Source organism: Nothobranchius furzeri, chromosome 7, assembly GCF_043380555.1.
Source record: "Nothobranchius furzeri strain GRZ-AD chromosome 7, NfurGRZ-RIMD1, whole genome shotgun sequence".
Lineage (NCBI taxonomy): Eukaryota > Metazoa > Chordata > Actinopteri > Cyprinodontiformes > Nothobranchiidae > Nothobranchius > Nothobranchius furzeri.
The window spans coordinates 75,672,490-75,691,890 of record NC_091747.1 but is presented as its reverse complement, the minus strand read 5'-3'; the positions used below and the strand labels follow the sequence as shown (position 1 = coordinate 75,691,890).

General features: G+C 42.7%; 1 protein-coding gene across 7 annotated transcripts in view; it reads right to left on the bottom strand.

Annotated features, from left to right (window-relative positions):
* Positions 1-430: 430 nt before the first annotated feature.
* The window catches only part of grin2bb (glutamate receptor, ionotropic, N-methyl D-aspartate 2B, genome duplicate b), a 222,365-nt gene continuing 203,394 nt past the window's right edge, over positions 431-19,401 (bottom strand). For 6 of the 7 annotated variants that reach the window (XM_070553751.1, XM_070553750.1, XM_070553746.1 and 3 more), the window contains one exon: positions 431-10,919. In XM_070553751.1, coding sequence (XP_070409852.1) covers positions 8,529-10,919 — 2,391 coding nt within the window. In that variant the 3' untranslated portion in view covers positions 431-8,528. The remainder of the gene's footprint in view (positions 10,920-19,401) is intronic. The other variant, XM_070553752.1, reaches the window with a different exon arrangement.

The following is a 19,401-nucleotide window of genomic DNA, read 5'->3' as shown; positions in this document are numbered from 1 at the left end:
TTAAATAAAAATTCTTCATCCATCCATTTTCAACCGCTTATCCAGAGTCGGGTCACAGGGGCAGCAACCTAAGCCGAGACGCCCAGACTTGGGCCAGCTCTCCCGGGGGAAACTCAAAGCGTTCCCTGACCAGCTGAGAGACGTCGTCCCTCCAGCGTGTCCCGGGTCTTCCCTTGGGCCTCCTCCCAGTTGGATGTGCCCGGAAAACCTCAACAGGGAGGCTTCCGGACCAGATGTCTGAGCAATTCTCCATGTTCAAAATACTTCAACAAAAATGTAACCCTCCCCCCAAACGGCATTTCTCAGCTTCAGGATTTACTTTGAATTTTATGATTTGAATATTTTGTTGTTTTCAAATGTCGGACAGCATCCCAGCCGAGTAAAATAAAACACATCAAATAAAACTGAAACAAACAAAAGGCTTCTCGGCTGAGGTTTCACGTTTTTTATTAATACTCAACACTTTTATTCCAAAGAGACAGAAGAATAATATTTCTCAGCACTTATTTTCACATTGACTGTGTTTAATCTCGTTTTCAATATTACTAAATATTCAATCAAATTTGAAATACTCTCTTCACACAAGTAATATCTCTCCATAGAAAAGAAAACAATCAGGAACTAGAATCTTGTTCTATGTACATTTTTCACATCTGTACAGCTCGGGAATGCAGTTCCATCCCCCGCCGCAAAAAACACAAAAACAGAAGACTTTTACGCAGAGAGGGGAAAATAGACTGCCTCTGTAAAAATGTGTTGTGCTTTCTCTTTACCAATAAATGAAGGTACCTCATGTGGTTTTTTTTCTTTGAGAAAAACTAAATTTTAGACGGTCTTTGACCAAATCAAACAAAAGGAAAACACAGACCTTCACTCATTAACTGTGCACTAAGTGTAATAATACATGATTGCACGATTCCTGGCCTGAAGTCATTACAAAAGCTCGTTAGCCAAGGGACGTAAAGGAATCAAAGATTTATCCCAAATAGATGTACTCTGCTGTTTTGTACAGTTATTATCAAAAGTCCATGAGTGTGAGGTAAAGTATTTACATCTGTTTTTATGGTACAATAAAGAGTTTTCTCACACACTCTGCCTCTCTTCCATGTGAGCACACACAGAGGTAATCAAGCGTATGATTTCAGGCACGTACAATGACAAATAATGAGTTCTGCTATAAAAAACTCAAGAAAAAAATCTGCAGGAATTCAAAATAATTTAATAAAACCTTTCACTTCAGTGACGATCAATGTTCAAGACTGGACCTCAGCTTTGCCCGAAAACGTCCAAACAGGTGTCCAGTAAACGGATACCTAAATGGGATTAATGTGTTTGTTTTTCTCTTGAGAGAATTTCAACCAGTTTTGCCATATTTGTGCGAATATAAGCAAAATTTAGATTCTCGGACTGATGTGTCGTTTTGCATAAAAAACAAAAAGTCAAACACACACATCCACAGCACTACATGGACCATTAGAATCAGTTAAAGTGATAAAAAAACAACAATCCTTCAAAAAATACACAATCATTTTTGTGTTAAAATTTAAGATGAAAAAAAGGGAAATACATGCGTGTCCGAACAAAAAAGACCTTTAGCATCATACATACTGACTTGTCAGCCAAATGAGAAGAAAAGTTCAAAGTTCTGACTGAGATTTACAAGCTGAAGGCCATATTGTGCTTCAGATTTAGAGTTAGGAGGATGAAAGGTGAAGTTACAACAGTATCTAAATGCCAACATTATGGTAAAGTAGAGATGAGCTACTTTGCAGGTTTGGGAGTCGTTTATCAAAAAGTCTCCAGTCGACATGGTCACCACAGGACTCAGTCTGAGGGTAAATCCTTCTTGTCATTCAAATCTCAGCAAGTGAAACAGACAACAGCTCAGTGAGAGGGACAATTTAACAATACCGTATGTAATCAGATTACTTTATTCTTTTAATAGATACGATGTTTGACTTGGAATAAATCTGTGCACAAAGGTACAGATTTATCATTTGCGCTTGTCTTCTGGGAAACACTAACTTACATTTTAAAGATGCCGACTTGCTGGAAGTTAGTTGAGAAAAAAACACACCTCATCTTTAGATGCATGCTAAATAAAATGGTAGCTAGCCTAGCATCCGAACAGCAAAGAAGCAGCTATGCAGGCTGTGGTTAAAGGTAGCAAATGCTGTGCACCAGCACCATTGTTAGGGTTGCAGTGAGCCATCATCAATGCAAAGATTTAGACTTGGAGTAAGTTGGAATGACTTTTCCTTATGATTTGTTGCATATTTGTTAGAAAGTTTCAGGCTGCAAAAGCCTTTTCTTTCTTACACAAAGTGTGAGCAGTAGAAAACTGTTAATAGTCTTTTATGGCTTCTTGTAATAAATGTACTTTTAACTCAAACTGTAAACTGGTTTCAAGGCTTTCAAAGGTCTAAATACATTCTTGTACTTATTTTCTCTTCCAGTTGTACACATTTAACATGAGATGTGTCCTGAGCAGGCTGGATTCGATGTTTTGGTAAAAGGTAGACCATCCACCAATCACAGGGCTAAGAGACCGCTAGGCTACACAAAATCAAAAAGCGGAGCCTCCCTTATACACGTTATCTTGACCAATGGTGGCAGAAGCGGGATTTGTCGTGTTGTTCTTTGGCCTTTGCTACAAAAATGGGAAGTGGAAACATCAGAGGAGTTACCCCTCGGAGAGTAAAGCTCTAAGGCAGCCAGAAAGACCCAAAAAGTGTATTTATCTTAAAAAATCAATTGTCAGTAAACGTTTGTCCCTCGATCATTAGAGAATACATGTTTAAAATTTCGGTGAGCTTATCCGAGATACAAGGACTATTCTACAACAACATTCATGTTTGAACCTTTTTGGTAAGAAGTGGATACAGAACATGTATGTTAGGACTGGGCAATATGACCTGCAGTTACCGTAAATCCTCTAATACAGGCCCGGGCCTGTATTTGACTCAAGCTCATCAAGATCCAGGCCTTTATTGGAAGGAGGGCCAGAATTAGAGGCAGGCCTCAATTTCTATTTGAGCAAAATGAACTAATGGTTCGCTGGAGTTTTTGACAATTAAAATTGTGCCCACATTTTCAAAGTTAAACACATTTCTTTTAACAACGGTAGTTTCTGCTTCAGCCCTCTCGGAGTTCCTGCAGCTCTAAACATTAAAATAATTATTTCATTTTCTGTTCCTAACTTCTGATTACCTTCAATGGTGTCTGTTTGTTGCAACCAGCAGGTACAAAAACTAACTTGTTTTTATTTGACTATTTTTCTTTATTATCTTCCTGCATCTCCTCTCAATCCTAAAGAAAAACTGCTACCTGGATTCATATATATTCACCTTATGAGTTACCTTTTAACTGCTGTTCTAAAAGATCTACCGACCGCAAAAACAGTGGAGTGCTCGCCGGCCCTATCAGTGGTGCTTCACCGACGACAAAACAGGTGATGCGCCCCGCTCCACAGCAGCAAAACGCATCAGGCACAAATAAAATAATAAAAAAACAAAAAACATAAAAGGAAATGAGCCGACATGAACGATCGCGTGTTAAATTAGTTTTTGAGGTGGCGACACCTGATTTGATAATGTTACTGTGGCCGTGCTCAGGACACAGATGTCTGGAGCGCGTCAACAATCAGAGCTTTGCATGTGCAAGCTGGTTAAGGTTAGGATGGGGTGAGGGGAATGTTAAATTGCAAGAGGGTAAACATCACAATTTGGTTAAATGTCCGTTTTACGGCAGGTGTCAGTACCGACGCTCTGGCACAGCGCGTTGCCTCCTGACGCGCAGGAGCTTGTCACCTGCTGACAGCAGGCTGCTGTCTTTTCCGAGGACTGCATCTTGTCGGTCATTATCACGTGACAGCGACTAGTCGATGACAGGCATAAAAAGTCACTATAGTGAAGTCGACTAGTGACTAGTTCATACAACCCCTGCTACTGTTCCCCAAAGTGTTCTGCAGCATAATCAGCATGTTCTCTTTGAACTTGATATCAAATTTTCGCCTCCTCTTCGTCTCCGCACGGTTAAAGTTACCCTCGCGGTCTATCACTGGCAAATCCAAAGTGAGACGGATGACACAACCGCCCCGCGTACTTGCTTGTTACCACATTCCACCCGGCCACAATAAAAAAACGGCCATTATTCACCTCCGCCGACTCCAACCAAAATATGATACCCGGCAGTTAATTAAATACAGGCCAATATTAGAGGATTTACGGTATTCACATCGGTAATCTTTATCACAATATGTTCCGTGATGTTGTAAATATACCTTTAGCTACTGGAGTGATAACTTATTCAACACTATATTCATGCAGTCGCTGTATCCTCTGAGATCTAAAAACATCAGCACACTTTTAAGTGCCCCGTATTTCTGTCTGTTAGCACATTTTAAAGACAGAAGGCTGCGGTGCAGACGTACTGACTAAAGAACACCAGGTGAACTCACCTGTTGCTCTGCCTGTGCAGAAAAATAACTTTTATAACTACAGCAGCATTTTGTGTCCAACCCACTCCTGGATTATTAATTATGCTGCCGTTTTCATTTAATTTGTTTGTTTCTGAATGCTTCCAAACCATTGGCAGTTCTAAGGGCAGAGCCATAGGGGCACTGGCCCCTGCTGACATCTGATTGGCTTCCTGAAGTGCCCCATGTCCTGTCACTCATCCATCCTTTGAGCGATGTTCAGATTATGGGTGGATGCCAGTCCAAGTGTAAACACTACTGGCGCTAATGAGACAAAGAGGAGTTTCTAGAGTGAAATCTTGTGTAAGGATGTTGGACTTATGTTGTGCCCCCTTGATGGTCCCATACTCCTAAAATCCTAGATCCGCCCCTGTTTCCAACTAACAGTTTAATTTCTCTTCTCCCCATCCCATAAATCAAATTTACAGGTGAGAGGAAATAGTTTTCTGGGTGAGAGGTGAGATGAGCTGTGATGCATAAGAGGCACATGTGGGTGAGGGGGACACGTTTAAAGTTTGGCGTATAAATGGATCTCTGACTATTTTGGTAGTCGTTAAAGAAATCACATGAAAACAAAAAAGATTGACATTATATTTGCTAAATTGTCCATCAGGATGAGAAACTTATAAATAAAATTCCAATTATTGGAGGAAACGTGGTTGAAGCCACAGCTTATGATTGTAGATCATAGAACTGAGGGTCTTTTCATCTCCTAACTCAGAGTAACGGCCCAGCTCACACTGATCTGACTACATCGAATCAAGTAAACAGTAAATGCTCTAAATCACATTTACTGTGATTAGCTGATTACTGGTAACCATAACAAAAATAGTTCTTTAGAATATTGTTCATTTAAAAAAATGAGTTTCTCGCACATGCCTCTCAAACATTAAACAACTGGAGAATCTACCGTATTTTCCGGACTATAAGCCGCTACTTTTTTCCCACGCTTTGAACCATGCGGCTTATAATGAGGTGCGGCTTTACTGAAGATTTCCCTTCACCTGCCACCAGGGGGCGCTTTAGCAGAAAGTGAAACAGGTGGAAGTCAAAAGTGGAAATTGAAGAAAGTGCTCATTTTAATTTAGCACATGCAAGCAGCTGGCACGACGAAGAGTTTTTTTCAAATCCATACCCCCTCATCATGGTAACTACACGTATGAGTTCATATGATGCCACATTTAAGTTGAAGGCCATCGATCTGGCAGTAAAGGAGGGAAACAGTGTAAGCTTGGCATGAATGAATCCATGGTTCGGCGCTGGAGACGGCAGCGGGAAGAACTCATTCAAGCCAGCTTCACCCGGGGATGATGACAGCAACACGGACAGCGACACCGACATCGCCGCAGAAAAGGCATGTGACGAAGCTCTTCTGAGGCTGTTCAACTCCGACACTGAAGAAGAGGACTTTAATGGCTTTAGTGCGCAAGAGGAAGATGAGAACGAATGACTTTTTCAGGTAGGCAAGTGTGTTTTATTTACTAACCAGGCATGTTTTGTGTGCAGGTTTTATTTTCTAATCATCCAGGGCTTATTAATGCTGTGTCAGCGCTGTTCTTTCCTTCTAAACATGCAAATTACCAGTAATAACGTGTCAGTGCTGTTTTTATTTTATAACCATCCAGAAATATGAATGCTATCAGTGCTCTTTTCTAAACTTGCAGGCACGTTCACCCGTGTTTAAAATTCTTTTGTTGAATTAAAACAACAAAAAACCTCCGTGTAGCGTCTTTCTGTCTAATTATCTTATGTTATGGCCGTACATGCGCTGTGCGCCGGAGACCTGCATGTGGCTGCTGCGCCGCAGCTTGTATTTGAGTGCGGCGTGTGTGTGTAGAAAACCTTTTTTTTGTTGGTGTGGCTTATCCTGAGGTACGCTCTTTAGTCCGGAAATTACGGTACATCCTACCGTACGTCATCCAGCTAGAGTTGTTTCTGTCAATTGTTTGGTTTTAAGCCATTCTCCCTCTTCTGCAGCCTTATAACATTTTCTCTTAAGTAGTCACAGTGTTTTCGATGCTCCAGACCCATACTCTCAGCGTTTGTTTGCCCTTAAACACTCAGAAGTAGGAATCACCATAGCAACCATAAACTCAAAGGGTGATTGGCAGAATAAAGTCCCTTTTTTCTACTTCAGTGCCGGTCAGGACTGCACTCTTTGTGCCATTAATATGCCAGCTTGTTTTTTTTTTTTCTTCCTATCTTTTATCAGAGCACAACAACCAACATTGGGAGTGCTGGCATACTCAGGATCTCTTCAGGAATGTTCTAGGTTTCTATATATATATATATTTTATTTGTAAAAAAGAATTGTGCTTTTTAACTAGGAGTTTGGTTGAAACGTGCACGCTATGGTGCTTCAGAAGTGCTGGTAGGGACAATTTGCTGTCTTTAAGGACAACCAGATGGACTGCTTCTGCACCGTTTCAAGTCGTGATGCTAAAGGCTAACTGTTATCGCTTCACAAGATGGCGTTGTCAATCTTGTCAACCAAATGTCTGCTACTCCTTTCAACTGGAGACTTTTGTCACATCAGTGTGCTGTAAACCTAAGTTTCAACTTGTTTTATGCAACAGAAAATATGTTTAAAAGCCACAGGTGGCCCTTTCCACCTGCATTACATAACACTAAATCCTCTTGCTCCTCCCATTCTTCAAACGTGAGCCATAAAACATGACGGGCAGGGCTTGTAACTGCAGCCACAAGGGGGAAAAAGGAGCTACTAATCTCAGGAACAGTGGCCTTCCTCTTCATGAGTCCATTATGTCCATGTACTGAATGGCAAAACTGTCAAAGTCAATTGAAACAGATCCAACAAAGCAATATGAGACCATTAAATCAATTTAGCTTAAATTTTCATGTGAGCTATCTCTTGTGATGAGCTGAGGGATGGTAAAAATGATGAATGAAACGAATCATCTGCGGAGTATAAAAAAGCTTCGATACTGTAACCCTTGCTGTCTCTGTCATCAAGATCAATGTAGAACATCTAAACAGCCAATTTTGTCGCAATTTCTTTGGTTAGGTTTGAGTCATTGTACCAGATAAATACCCCAAACCTTTACCTGATGTTTGACTTACTCGCAGGTGCCGTTGCAGGTGGATCTGTCTACCAACAAAAGCAGGAAAACGTCTCAGTGTTAGTCCCTTTAAGGCACATCCAGATCAAAATGAGAAACCCTTTTGGCCCTGCCAAGCAGAAAGTAACAAATAAAACTCAAAAACCACAAATCAGTATGATGATGTCGCTTCTGTTGCTTAAAAAAACTGAAGTAATTCACGAATTTATAAATACATATAGTGCACTCAGCAAGGCATGCCTCTTACATACACTTCACAGCAATCAAAGTAAGAAAAGTAGAAAAAATAAAAGCAAACATGAAGAATTCATAGCAAAGAAGAGTCCAAAATACCCAACACAGATCCGTAAACAGGTCCAACAGTCTGCTGTAATCGTGAGTTAAGAAAGAATAACGTCACATAAATCTGCAACATGAACTATTAAAAGAAATGAAGTTTAAAAACAATCAAAACTGATCATCATCAATAAACACTGGAATAATATTCAATAATATCATTAACATCATCAATACAGTAATTGTTAGTGTACCCTGTTACTTCGGCAGAAGTGTAGATTTCTCATTCATGATTGTATCTGTAGTTTGTTTTGGTGTTGAGGAGCTGCAGGAAGGAGGGAACGACAGCGAGCATGTGAAGAGAGCCGAGTCTGGAGAATTGATTTCACCTTTTCCCACTCCTCCCAACCCTCCCTTCCTTTAGATTTCTAAAGCGTTGGAGCAGCACCGGAATCCTCTCATCTTATTAAAAACTCGTCTCACTTCAAACGTAACCACGCTCTCTGTGGCAGGGGCCCCCTGTGCTTTGCTCAAAATCCTTTCTTTAAGCGGACAGAAGACAACACACACACACACACACACACACCGTCGTGTCTCCACATTTGTATCACACAGAAAAGTTAAGCTCTTTCTCTTCTTCCCTTCACCCCCCCACCTCATCTTTTCTCCGCATGGTCTTTCTTTTGCCTTGGGTCTCAGACATCTGATTCAATGCTGGAAAGCTTTTCATAAACGTGTCCATTGCTGGCACCGTTGAAGGGTCTCTGTCCCTGACCCAGACCTAACGTGTCCCTGCCTACAGGCAGCAGTTTGTTGGCCCCATGGTGGTTCCCCATGGGCCCTCCCACACCACCCAAACACAGCTCTTTCGGGTATCTCGTGCCCACATTGGACATCACTCCTGCTGTGGCAGATGCGGGCAAATAGGAAGTCGCCCCCATGGAGCCGCGGAAGTCCCCTCCTCCTCGGCTGTTGTTGAGAAGTTGCTGCTGCTGCTGCGTCTGTGGATTTTTGATGTAGTACGGTTTGGCACCGTGTAATAGACACTGGTCATCGTCGAAGGTTGGGATGAAGGGGTTCTGGTTCACCTTATCTGGGTAGAGAGATTTAGACAAGGAGTAAGTCCCAGCCCCTCTGCTACCACCACCACCACCACAGCCCCCTCCTCCCATCATAGATCTATCCCTGTCCCTCAGGTCTCTTTCTCCCACTGAGCGTCGATGAAACCCCCCCTCACCTCCACGGAACAAGCTGAAGGAGGACCCTGCTGCTACCCTATCCCCACCTATCCCTCCAAACATGGAAGACTCTCTGTCACCTGAATACCTCTCAAACATGTGAGCATAGGGGCTGGGACCTTCCATGTAGCGGTCTTTGTCTTTCAAGCTCACACTGCGGGGCTGGGGAAACTGCCCCCCAGTGCCTCCACCAGCCCGTCCCATGCGACTCGCTCCCTCTCTCTGCAGGTCAACAAACGTGTCATAAGAGTGCTGCCTCCGTAACACCTTCCCACCTGGCCCTAGCTTCCTGCGCTGTGTCTGACTCTGTGATTGGCTGAGCCCTACGCTGCCCTTCCCTCCACTGAACATCATGTTGTTGTCTTCGCTGATGTTATACAGGTTAGTGGGCTGTATCTTACACGAGTCACAGCGTTTGCATGTAGCAGAGCTGGGGCGACTGCTGCTCCCCCCAACTCCGCTAGCTGGGCATGTGCTGCCTCCTCCTACACCTCCACTGTGATGACACACACTGTGGCAGTTACGACACTCCCAGTCGCCCCCTGCTATACCTCCCCCTCCTAGACCTGAACTCCCCTTTTCCCAACAGGAGTGGGCCTGCTGCCCTGCCGACATTGCAACAAGCCCACCCTTACACTCTGATTTCATCCCTTTACCTTTAAGGAAGTCTTCCACTGGTACTAAGCTTTTACAGATACCATCACCACTACCACCGCCCACACCGCTTCCTCCACTTCCACCCTCTTGCTCCCACTTGGCCTTGCCCTCCTTGGAGCGGAACTGGTCCGCGTAGAAATCCCTCAGGTTGTCTTTGTCTTTGCTGAATAAGTAAGGTGAAGAATTACCCAGTCCTCCTCCCCTCTTCCGCTCCATGGGCGGTGAGACCGGGCGGTGTGCCTGAGGTCCGTGTGGGAAGTGGTGGTGGACGGTGTGGTGGTGGGGTCTCTTCCTGAAGGCGTTCAGCTCTATCTCGTCCTGCTCCCGTCTGCACTTGGCGGAGGCTGGCCTCTTTTTCAGGCTGTCCCTGTACTGCTTACGTCTTTTGGTGTTGCCCTCCAGGTTTCCATAGGTGACTGTGTGTGTGGAAATATCAGACACATCCGAACGAACGTTCCCATCATCACCCCCTGAGCCTCCCCCTCCCCCAGCACAGTACCTGTCGTGCCCCCCGATGAGCCCCGTGCTGGATGCACCACCTTTGAAAGAAAACCTGCCGTAAACATTGCTTCCCTTGAACCCCCCCTGACTGGAATCCGCAGGGGTGTGGCCAGCAATCAGGTCAAATTTACTTGTATTCCTGTGAGTCATGGAGGGGCGGGGCTGCGTGGTGAAGATGGGTGCTACCCCTCCCCCTAAACTGTCGCCATCAAACATGCCTCCTTCCAGAGAGCTAGCGCTGCCTAAGCTACGCGGCCTGTTAGGTGGGGGGCCGGACATACCCAGAGCCGAGGCCGGGTGGTGGTGCCGGTAATGGTCCTGGTACAGGTTGTTGTCCTTCAGGGGCAAGTTGCCAAAAGTCCTCTCCACCTCGCTGATGTAGTCACTGAACATGTTGTCCTCTGGCAAGTAGGGAGGTGTCGACTTACAATCTACAGGGTGGCCCACCAGGCTGCGCCGCTGATCCTGGATGTCGTAGATGCCTGTCTCACGGCCACTGTGGCTGTACTCCAAGGCTGGGTGTGGAGAGCCATTGATGCCTGGAACCGCAGTCATGTCTTTAGCTGTGCGAAGCAACCTCAGGATGTTGGAGTGGGTGTTGTTCATGTTCTTCTTAATGGTAGAAGAGGGTGAGTCTGCAGTTGACTTGTTTTCCTCGATTTGTACCCCATGGATGCAGCTGTAGATACCCTGGAGTGTGGAGATTGTAGAAGGGAGGGTGAGACAGACAATTGGAGGAAGACGGAGTGGTGAGAATGATAAAGTGCAGAAAACAACAGCAAAGTTGGAAGCAGAAGGGTTTTGAACAAGAGACGAAGACGGACACGTAGAGAGGCAAAGGCAAACAGAACAGGCAGAGATGTTAATGCATTTGCACGTTTTCAACAACCACCCTGTTTACACTCTATTAAACAGTAATAGGATCTGCATTCATGAATTACTTTTCTCTGGGGAACAGCATGGAACCTCACCGCTGCAGCCCAATGCTCATGCACAGAGAAAATACTGAGAAAGGACAGAGAAGATCAGAAGCTTGACTGACAACACAAGAGGAGCACTAAGCTTGTGGTTCTGAGCACAAATCAATAAGGTTAATCAATGCCATCTAAATTAATGTGATGTGGTTGTCGCTCGGTTTCTATATCACAAGCGTTCAACCGGATTCTTTTCCCTAAACATGGAAATGAATCACTTGTCTCTGTGAATTTTTCTTTTTACTTGTTTTAGACATGAAGAGCATACAGGGGGCACGTTTCCCAAGTGGAGACAAACCAGCTTATTTAAATAGGGACTGCTTTAGGACACACTGTCCACGAGCCAAAGCGCTGGCCAACGTTCCTCAAAGGCGTCTACTTGTCAGAAACTGTTTCTGTCTTCTCTTAGTCACTTTCCACCTCACTGAGCGGCATTCATCATTATGATCCATCAACCGTCTTTTCTCCTATGGTCTCATTTAGTTTTTTAGTCTGTTTTATCTTTGTTTTCAGGTGCTTTGGTGAGCGATGGCTGCTCTAGTGTGTCTGTCCTCATCTCTCTACATCTAAAGCTACTTTGACTGCTGAAAAAGCTGATAAAACATAGGTCACGAGCTTAGCTCTGGTAATCTACTTTTTAAATATCCTTTTTTAAATGTTCTTGCGCTCCTGTTTCAGGGTGCAGAAGTCTGTCGGAGAAGTCGCCAAAAACAAGATTACAAACCATACTCATTAATATTCATGATATGCAAAAATATTGTCTTTGATTGGCTAGTCTGCACTCACCATGCTCAGAAATGTACAAAACCCATTTTCTTGGGTAAAATGCAATGTTGATGTGTTATCTTCACAAATAGCACAAGTCCGCCATCTTGTGGAGTTGTTATTGCTAACGGTTAGCGTCTAATAGCCGAGATGTGCTCTACTCTCTCCTGGCTACAAAATTTATACAGCCTTCCATGTAGGCAAGCCAAGGTGGGCGAGGCCCTGAATACTACTTTTCCTTGTGATGACAGACTAACTGTTTCTAAACTGATTGCTTTCCAGTCTTTTTACTTTCTGCAGCTAATGCAGGAAATAATAGGGGACGAACACTTATCCTGTTCAGCATGCATGTGAAACTCAGGCCCTGTCCACACGTAGCCGGGGATCTGCCAAAACGTAGATATTTTTCTACGTTTTGGCCTGTCATCCACACGAAAACGGAGTTTTTTCACACGAAAACGGATCTTTTTAAAAACTCCGGCCAAAGTGAAGATCTGCGTTTTCTCCGTTTGGGGTGTCTGCGTGTGGACAGACAAAACCGGAGTTTTAAGGTCCGCAACGTCACTTTCCGTGACAAAAAATGCTGACATCACGTGTGCGACCTGTGTTTACACTAGCCGACAGCATGGATGCTCGCTTTATCAATTGTCCAAGCGCTTTTTGCTTGTTTGTTTTTGCAAGCGGAATTACTGCTCCTTGCAAAGACCACAGACAAAGGACGAGGTTAAGAACGGGGGAAGTACTGCCGCCAACAGGTCTGGCATGTCCTTAACAACGTATTTATCCGGGTACGTGTGGACAGAGTTTTTTTTTTAAACGACGTGGTGTGAATGCAAGTTTTTGGAGGGGCGGATATTCGTTTTTTAAAAAACCCGGCTACGTGTGGACTAGGCCTCAGACTGACTGTATTTCAAAAGGAACAAGTACATTTCTTAGTGAACATAAGCTTTAACTCGTAGTTTTTTTTTATCAGAAACTTAGAAAAGTTTTGCAGTCTTGTCAATTATCTCCTGCTTTCTATTGTACACAACTTGAATTTCTTTGTTTGGCTGTTTGAGATCATTGTCTAGCTGGCTGGTTTTGAAGACGTGAAAAAGAGAACAAAATTTAGTAAATGTACTGAACTTGAACCAAAAAAGTCAACACGTGTGTTTTATATGCACAAAAGGCCATTTTTGTTGTCTGAGGTCAGTCAGAGTGGGAGTAAATTCAACCTTATGATGAAAAACACCTTTATTCCTTACACAAACACTGCTGGCCTTTGCTCGAGACAATTTGCATGCAATGACTCTCTCTTCTACTTGAAAGGTAACATTATGCAAATGAAGTGGATCTTCAGTGATTATTTATATGGAGCCAATTTACTTCAGGTGAAGGTCGGGACCAAGAATGCTGCACTGTAATATGCAGGCAAAGTATTTGATGTGTTTTCTGTAACATATATCCAAGGTCATCATACGTCCAAGATGTGAAACAGAACACTACCGTAGGTCATACATTCCCACTGCAGTAAGAGTGTATAACTCTGCAGTCTAACTGGTACTGGCATTATCCCTAACATCAGTGCTATATTCAGTGTATGTGCAATACCCAGATGCACATTTCATGTTGGGTCCTGCTGTTACTTTCAGGAAACTCAGTTTTTTATTTGTATTATTATTTTTTAACTGTTGAATGTTACAATGCTACCTTTGTGCATTTACCTGTATTACTATTTTCTATTTTATAAGTGTGAGTGCGATCCTCACAAGGGAATCAATCAATCAATCAATCAATCAATCAATCAATCAATCAATCAACCAATCAATCAATCAATCAATCAATAAACAAATAAATCAGTCAATCAATCAATCATAAATCAATCATCAATCAATCAATCAATCAATCAATCAATTAATCAATCAATCAATCAATCAATCTATTCTATTCTATTCATTAGTTGTCCCTTTTTTTTTTACTCCCGGGTAATTGTAGTTTTGCCCTTATGTGTTCACTATTGCAGCTCAGTATGATTGTGAACAAACCTGCAAATATCTCATTTTGACCTCTTCCAATTGTGAATGAAATAATTTTAAACGCACTACATATGAAGTTCTCAAGTAACACTTTGTTCTTTTATTTCAGCCATAGGTGGATTTATGGCTAAGACTCCTTCACCCAGAATAAAGAACTTGCTAAACTGTAACAAACAAACAAAAAACAAATAAAACGTAGTTTTGACTGTAAAATGGCAGCTGGGGTTGCCGGAATGGCACCGCAAAATTATGCGCACAAGTTTTTTTCTTTTACGGTAAGAAATAGGGGTGTAACATTGTTGGCAATATTGCAATATTGTCATAGTAAAATTACCACGATATCGCCGTGGCCTTGTCACAGCATTGTACAGTACGTCTTGAGGTAAAAATAATACTTTTAAGTTTGCTCCATCGGAGCATAGCAAAGTAAACTTCTGACTTTGGCTTCTGACCAAGTCCTCCAAACACACCCACATCACCCCGCTTCTCCTCCAGCTTCACTGGCTGCCAGTCAACTTCAGGGTTCATTTCAAGATCCTGGTACTGGTCTACAGGGCCTTACATGGACAAGCACCATCTTACATTGGTGATCTTCTTAGTCCCTACACCCCCAGCAGGTCCCTGAGGTCCAGTGATCAAAGCCTACTGGTTGTGCAGCACCAGGCTAAAGGACAAAGGTGATAGATCATCTGCTGCTGTGGCCCCCAGACTCTGGACCTCTCTCCCCCTGAGCCTGAAATCAGTGGACTCAGTGGTCTCCTTTAAAAAGCAGCTGAAAACTCACCTTTTCAAGCTGGTTTTGGCAAGACCTTCATCACCACCCTCTCCGTATTCTGTTTGTTCTACCTATTCCACATTTCCCAAGTTCCACTGATTTCCCTCTTTCCTATTTATTTTCTCTCTCTCTAACCTTACATTTTTTAATCACAAATTTAATATATTTTTTAAATCTTTTTAAGCATAATTTTATGTGGCAAGGTGGAGAAACAAGATTTGATCCCCAGATTCCCAGGTGAAAGTCACGCACACTAACCAGTCAGCCAAAGGAACATCCCTGTGGCCAAGGAGCCAGGACGAATGATCAATCAGGACACAGTGACAGGATGCTCACTCTGTCACATTTAAATTATTTTTAAAATCTTTTTATTTTATACATTTTTAGTTTTTGTGAAGCACCTCGTGATTTTTATTTTGAGAGGCGCTATATAAAGACAGTTTTATTTCCTTTTCTTTCTTTCTATTTTAAGCTACGTAGACCTAGCCTAGTGAACTAGACCAAATTCTTGCTTTGCAAAGTTTGGTCTAGGCATGCTCCATTGGAACCTCAGCAGCTCCTACCAGGACTCTGGCTAGCCAATCACAGCTCTCTAGAGGGGTTTCAAACACATAAAGAGCTGTGATTGGTCCATAATGTTGGGCCAATCATAGTGCTCTATCTGCTTAGTGAACAAATCACAGAGCTTTATCCGCTTTGTGGGCCAATCAGGGCACTCTATATGCCTGGTGGGTGGGATGATGCAACAGAGTGAAACAAGAGTACGTCACATTCATTGTCCAATGGAATGCGGAGATCATTTGAAAGACAACGGTAGAACCCGCCCCACAACCGAGAGCCGTCAATGGAGCGTGGCCAGACTACATAATACATTTATTTAGTCTGGCTTGCCAGGCTAACGTAGACCATGATCCTGAATCCTGAAAGCAACGACTTTTTAGGCTGTTCAAAATGTCATAAAGTTAATGACAAATCTACCAAAACATGTGATGTGAGCCTTATTATCGTGAGCATCCCCATAATATCGCAATAAATATCACATCGTGACGTTCATATCATGACGTTATTGTATCGTGAGATTTGGATATTGTCACACTCCTAGTAAAAAAGGTATTTTTAGTGTTGTTTTTACAGTTAAAAATGTTACTGTAGTCAGTATTTTACTGCAGAAAAAAATGTTTTACTTAAAAAACAAAAAAAAAAAATATAGTTTTTCCATAAAGTTAACATTAAAAATTCTATTAAAATAAATTTTCTGCCACTAAAAACAGAATTTTTCCCACTATAAATAAAATTTCAAAGGGTATTCCACGTTATATACAATAATTCATAGAATGAAACAACTGATTAACTGTCATTAAGGTCATAACCAATTATAATAGCTTTACCTCTTAGGTGTGTTCTTGCTGTGTATTAGTTCTAATTCCATGCTGCCGTTCTTTTCTTAAAACACAGAAATGGTTTCGTTGCCTGTTTTGTCGATACGTTTCGCCGGCGCCTGCAGGCTTCCTCAGGCTGACGCTGATGGTGGCGCGTCACTTCCTTCTCCTTTAATCCGCGGGCAGCAGAGGACGTTGTCACTCTCTACTGCCCGCTCTCCCCTCTCCGACGATGCAGTCCCATGGGCGGTCCAATGTGTAAACTCCATCGTCCCTGTTCGTGGTCCCACATCCACGTCTCCTTATCTCGATTGCTTCTTTAATCCATCTTTTGTATTTTTTATGTTCAAAAGATGGATTAAAGAAACAATCGAGATAAGGAGACGTGGATGTGGGACCACAAACAGGGACGACGGAGTGTACACGTTGGACCGCCCATGGGACTGCATCGTCGGAGAGAGGAGAGCGGGCAGTAGAGGGCGACAACGTCCTCTGTTGCCCGCAGATAAACGGAGAAGGAAGTGGCGCGTCACCATCAGCGTCAGCCTGAGGAAGTCTGCAGCCGCCAGCGAAACGTAGCGACAAAACAGGTAACAAAACCGTTTCTGTGTTTTAAGAAAAGAACGACAGCATGGAACAGCTTTACCTGCTTAACTGCTGTTCTTGTCTTTCAACTGCACTTGTATGTAAAATTGTAGCAGTAAAAAGAATTGAGTCGGTAATGACATCAGTATTGAGCAGCAACACAGCCATCGCAAACATCCATGACTCAGGTCAAGAACAGACACTTCCCTCTGACTGACGGTTCAGCCAGATCTCACCTAAATGCCGCTAAGCACGCTGGGAAACAGGAAGTAAACTCCTTACCAGCACTAAAAAGCTGTATTATTTTCAATGAAGAAATGTAAAAATCTTAGTATATTACTGTTGTAAACTTTAAGGAATTTGTCCGTAAAATTTTTTTACAGTAGAATGACGTATTTAAATATACGGCTATTTTTTTTTGACAGTGTATGATGCATTGGTCTTGGTAAGGTCTTCAGATGTGTGTGGAGAGCATGCTGACTCCTAAGACACCATAAGTCAATAACTGTTTTGCGCTTGCGTAAACCTTCTGTAATGAAATTGTGACGGTTTACCACCACATCAGCAGCTTATCAAGTCCTTGGTGGCGTGTGGATGCAGAAATGGCAACAGGATGGCTACTCAGACTCTTCCACATCATGCCATCAGGTTTTGAGAAGAGATCTTCTAGCATGAGTTACTCCAGGATAAGGCATAGAGAGTTTTGGCATCACTGGTGTATGTTCACCAATACACTAAATTAGGGCTGCAACAACGAATCGATAAATTAGATGAAAAGCGATTACTAAAAGCATTGGCAACGAATTGCGTCATCGATTCCTTGTGTTGCACAACTCTTCCAAAAGCACCCTCCCCTCCCGCCCGCCGTTGCGCGCAGACCAGAGAGCCGGCAGGTGTTTGGAAAGAGGAACATGGCAGAAGCAGCGAGACCCAATAAAGTAAAAACTTCTAAAGTTTGGGAGCATTTTCAGTTAAATCAGGCGAAGACATTCGTTACCTGCAACGTTTGTAGGTCAGACTTAGCATGGCACAGGACTACTACGGTGATGATGCAGCGTCTTAAAGGCAAGCATGTCAGAATCATCAGCGAGGAAGGAGAGAGCTCGGTGTCCGGTAAGTTAAAAACTTTTCAAAAGTGATTCACCCAAGCCACGGATTATTACACAGGCTAGACATGCCCTAAGCTCGTTAAAAAAAGTCTATAAAATCGTAAGCGCGACGCTATTAGATAGGCGGGGGGGGACTCGCGCCGCTGCGAACCGGTTCCGCCGTCACATTCCCGCAGAAACTGGTTGATCACACCGGGGCCAGACTACTAGCATGTGGCTTTACAACCACAATGTCCTCGCAAGCGAAAACGCTTTTAAAAGGGAGGGAGGAGTCCTAACTGTTGCTGCAGGCGTGTTGTGTGAGAGTGCAGTTATATACTGGTTAATATATTTTTGGGTTCAGTTGCTTTCATGTGGCCTAATGTGAGTCTATTTGGGATCATTGGAATGATCAGCAGCATTTCTTGATGTGACTTTATGGCAGTTGCCCAGGGCATCATCGCAAGGAGGATGGCATTCATTTACTTTTGTTTTATTTGGTATTTTTTCAGTCATTTTTGGAAATAGTGATTAATTTTGATTAATTCACAGCCTATGTTTAATTACATTTAAAAATTAGTTGTTTGACATCCCCAATTATAATAAATGTCTACAGATGAGATCAAACAAAACAGATGAGAATTGCCCTTAAAGAGCAAGTCACCCCCAAATAAACTTTTTTTTGCTGATAAACTAAATAAACGAGTGTCTAATCGTGCTGCAGACACGTGTCATCAATAATTTGGCACTTCATTGCATCTTAGTTAAAATTTAAATATTCTGCCTAAAACTGGCAGTGTTGTGCCGTTGTCAGGTAAAAACTCTGCACTGTATTTTAATTTAAATCTGCCACCGCTATTGGCTAAGAAGTATGCTATGATGTAAACTGGTACATTATGATGTCACAATGCTGTCGTGAGCCTGAGTGTGTGTTTGTTAGCAGCTCCGCCTTCTCGGTCTGCCAGGCAACAGCATGTGTTGCATTTTTCAAACATGAAGTGGGAGTGGAGTTCGACTCTGGTAGGGGTTGATTTGCTCTTTAAGCTGTTTAACTTGGACCAAGCATTTTAGGTCGCAGATAGGTGTAGCTTAGGGTCTCTGTCTATACACCTTATAAGACAATTTAGGTGATGGCATGTTGTTTTTCTGCTATTGAACTGTTTTCTAATAATGTTGTGTTTAATAAAGTGAAGGAAGGAGAAAAATAACGTTTCCCTAGCAGTTTTTAAAAATGTCCCGATGTAATCCGATTAATCGATTAATCGTGTCGAGACCCCATCCGATTCATCGATTATCCAAATAATCGTTTGTTGCATCCCTACACTAAATATGTTTGTGTTGCTGACTACTTGTGTGTTTTACACGTGAGGTGTTCTCGTGTTTGAAGCAGGCCTTCTTGACGCCACTTGCTGAGGTGTAAGTAAATAAGGCCTCACATTAACAGGCTCCCTACTCGATAAGAGAGTAGCAAGGTCAAAAATGGCAGTTTTCTGTAAAAGGAATGTGAACAGTAGCATGTTCAACTAAATAAATTCAATGGCTAAGATCAAATCTGCATTTACTCAAATAATGAAAAAGTTTTTGTTGATAA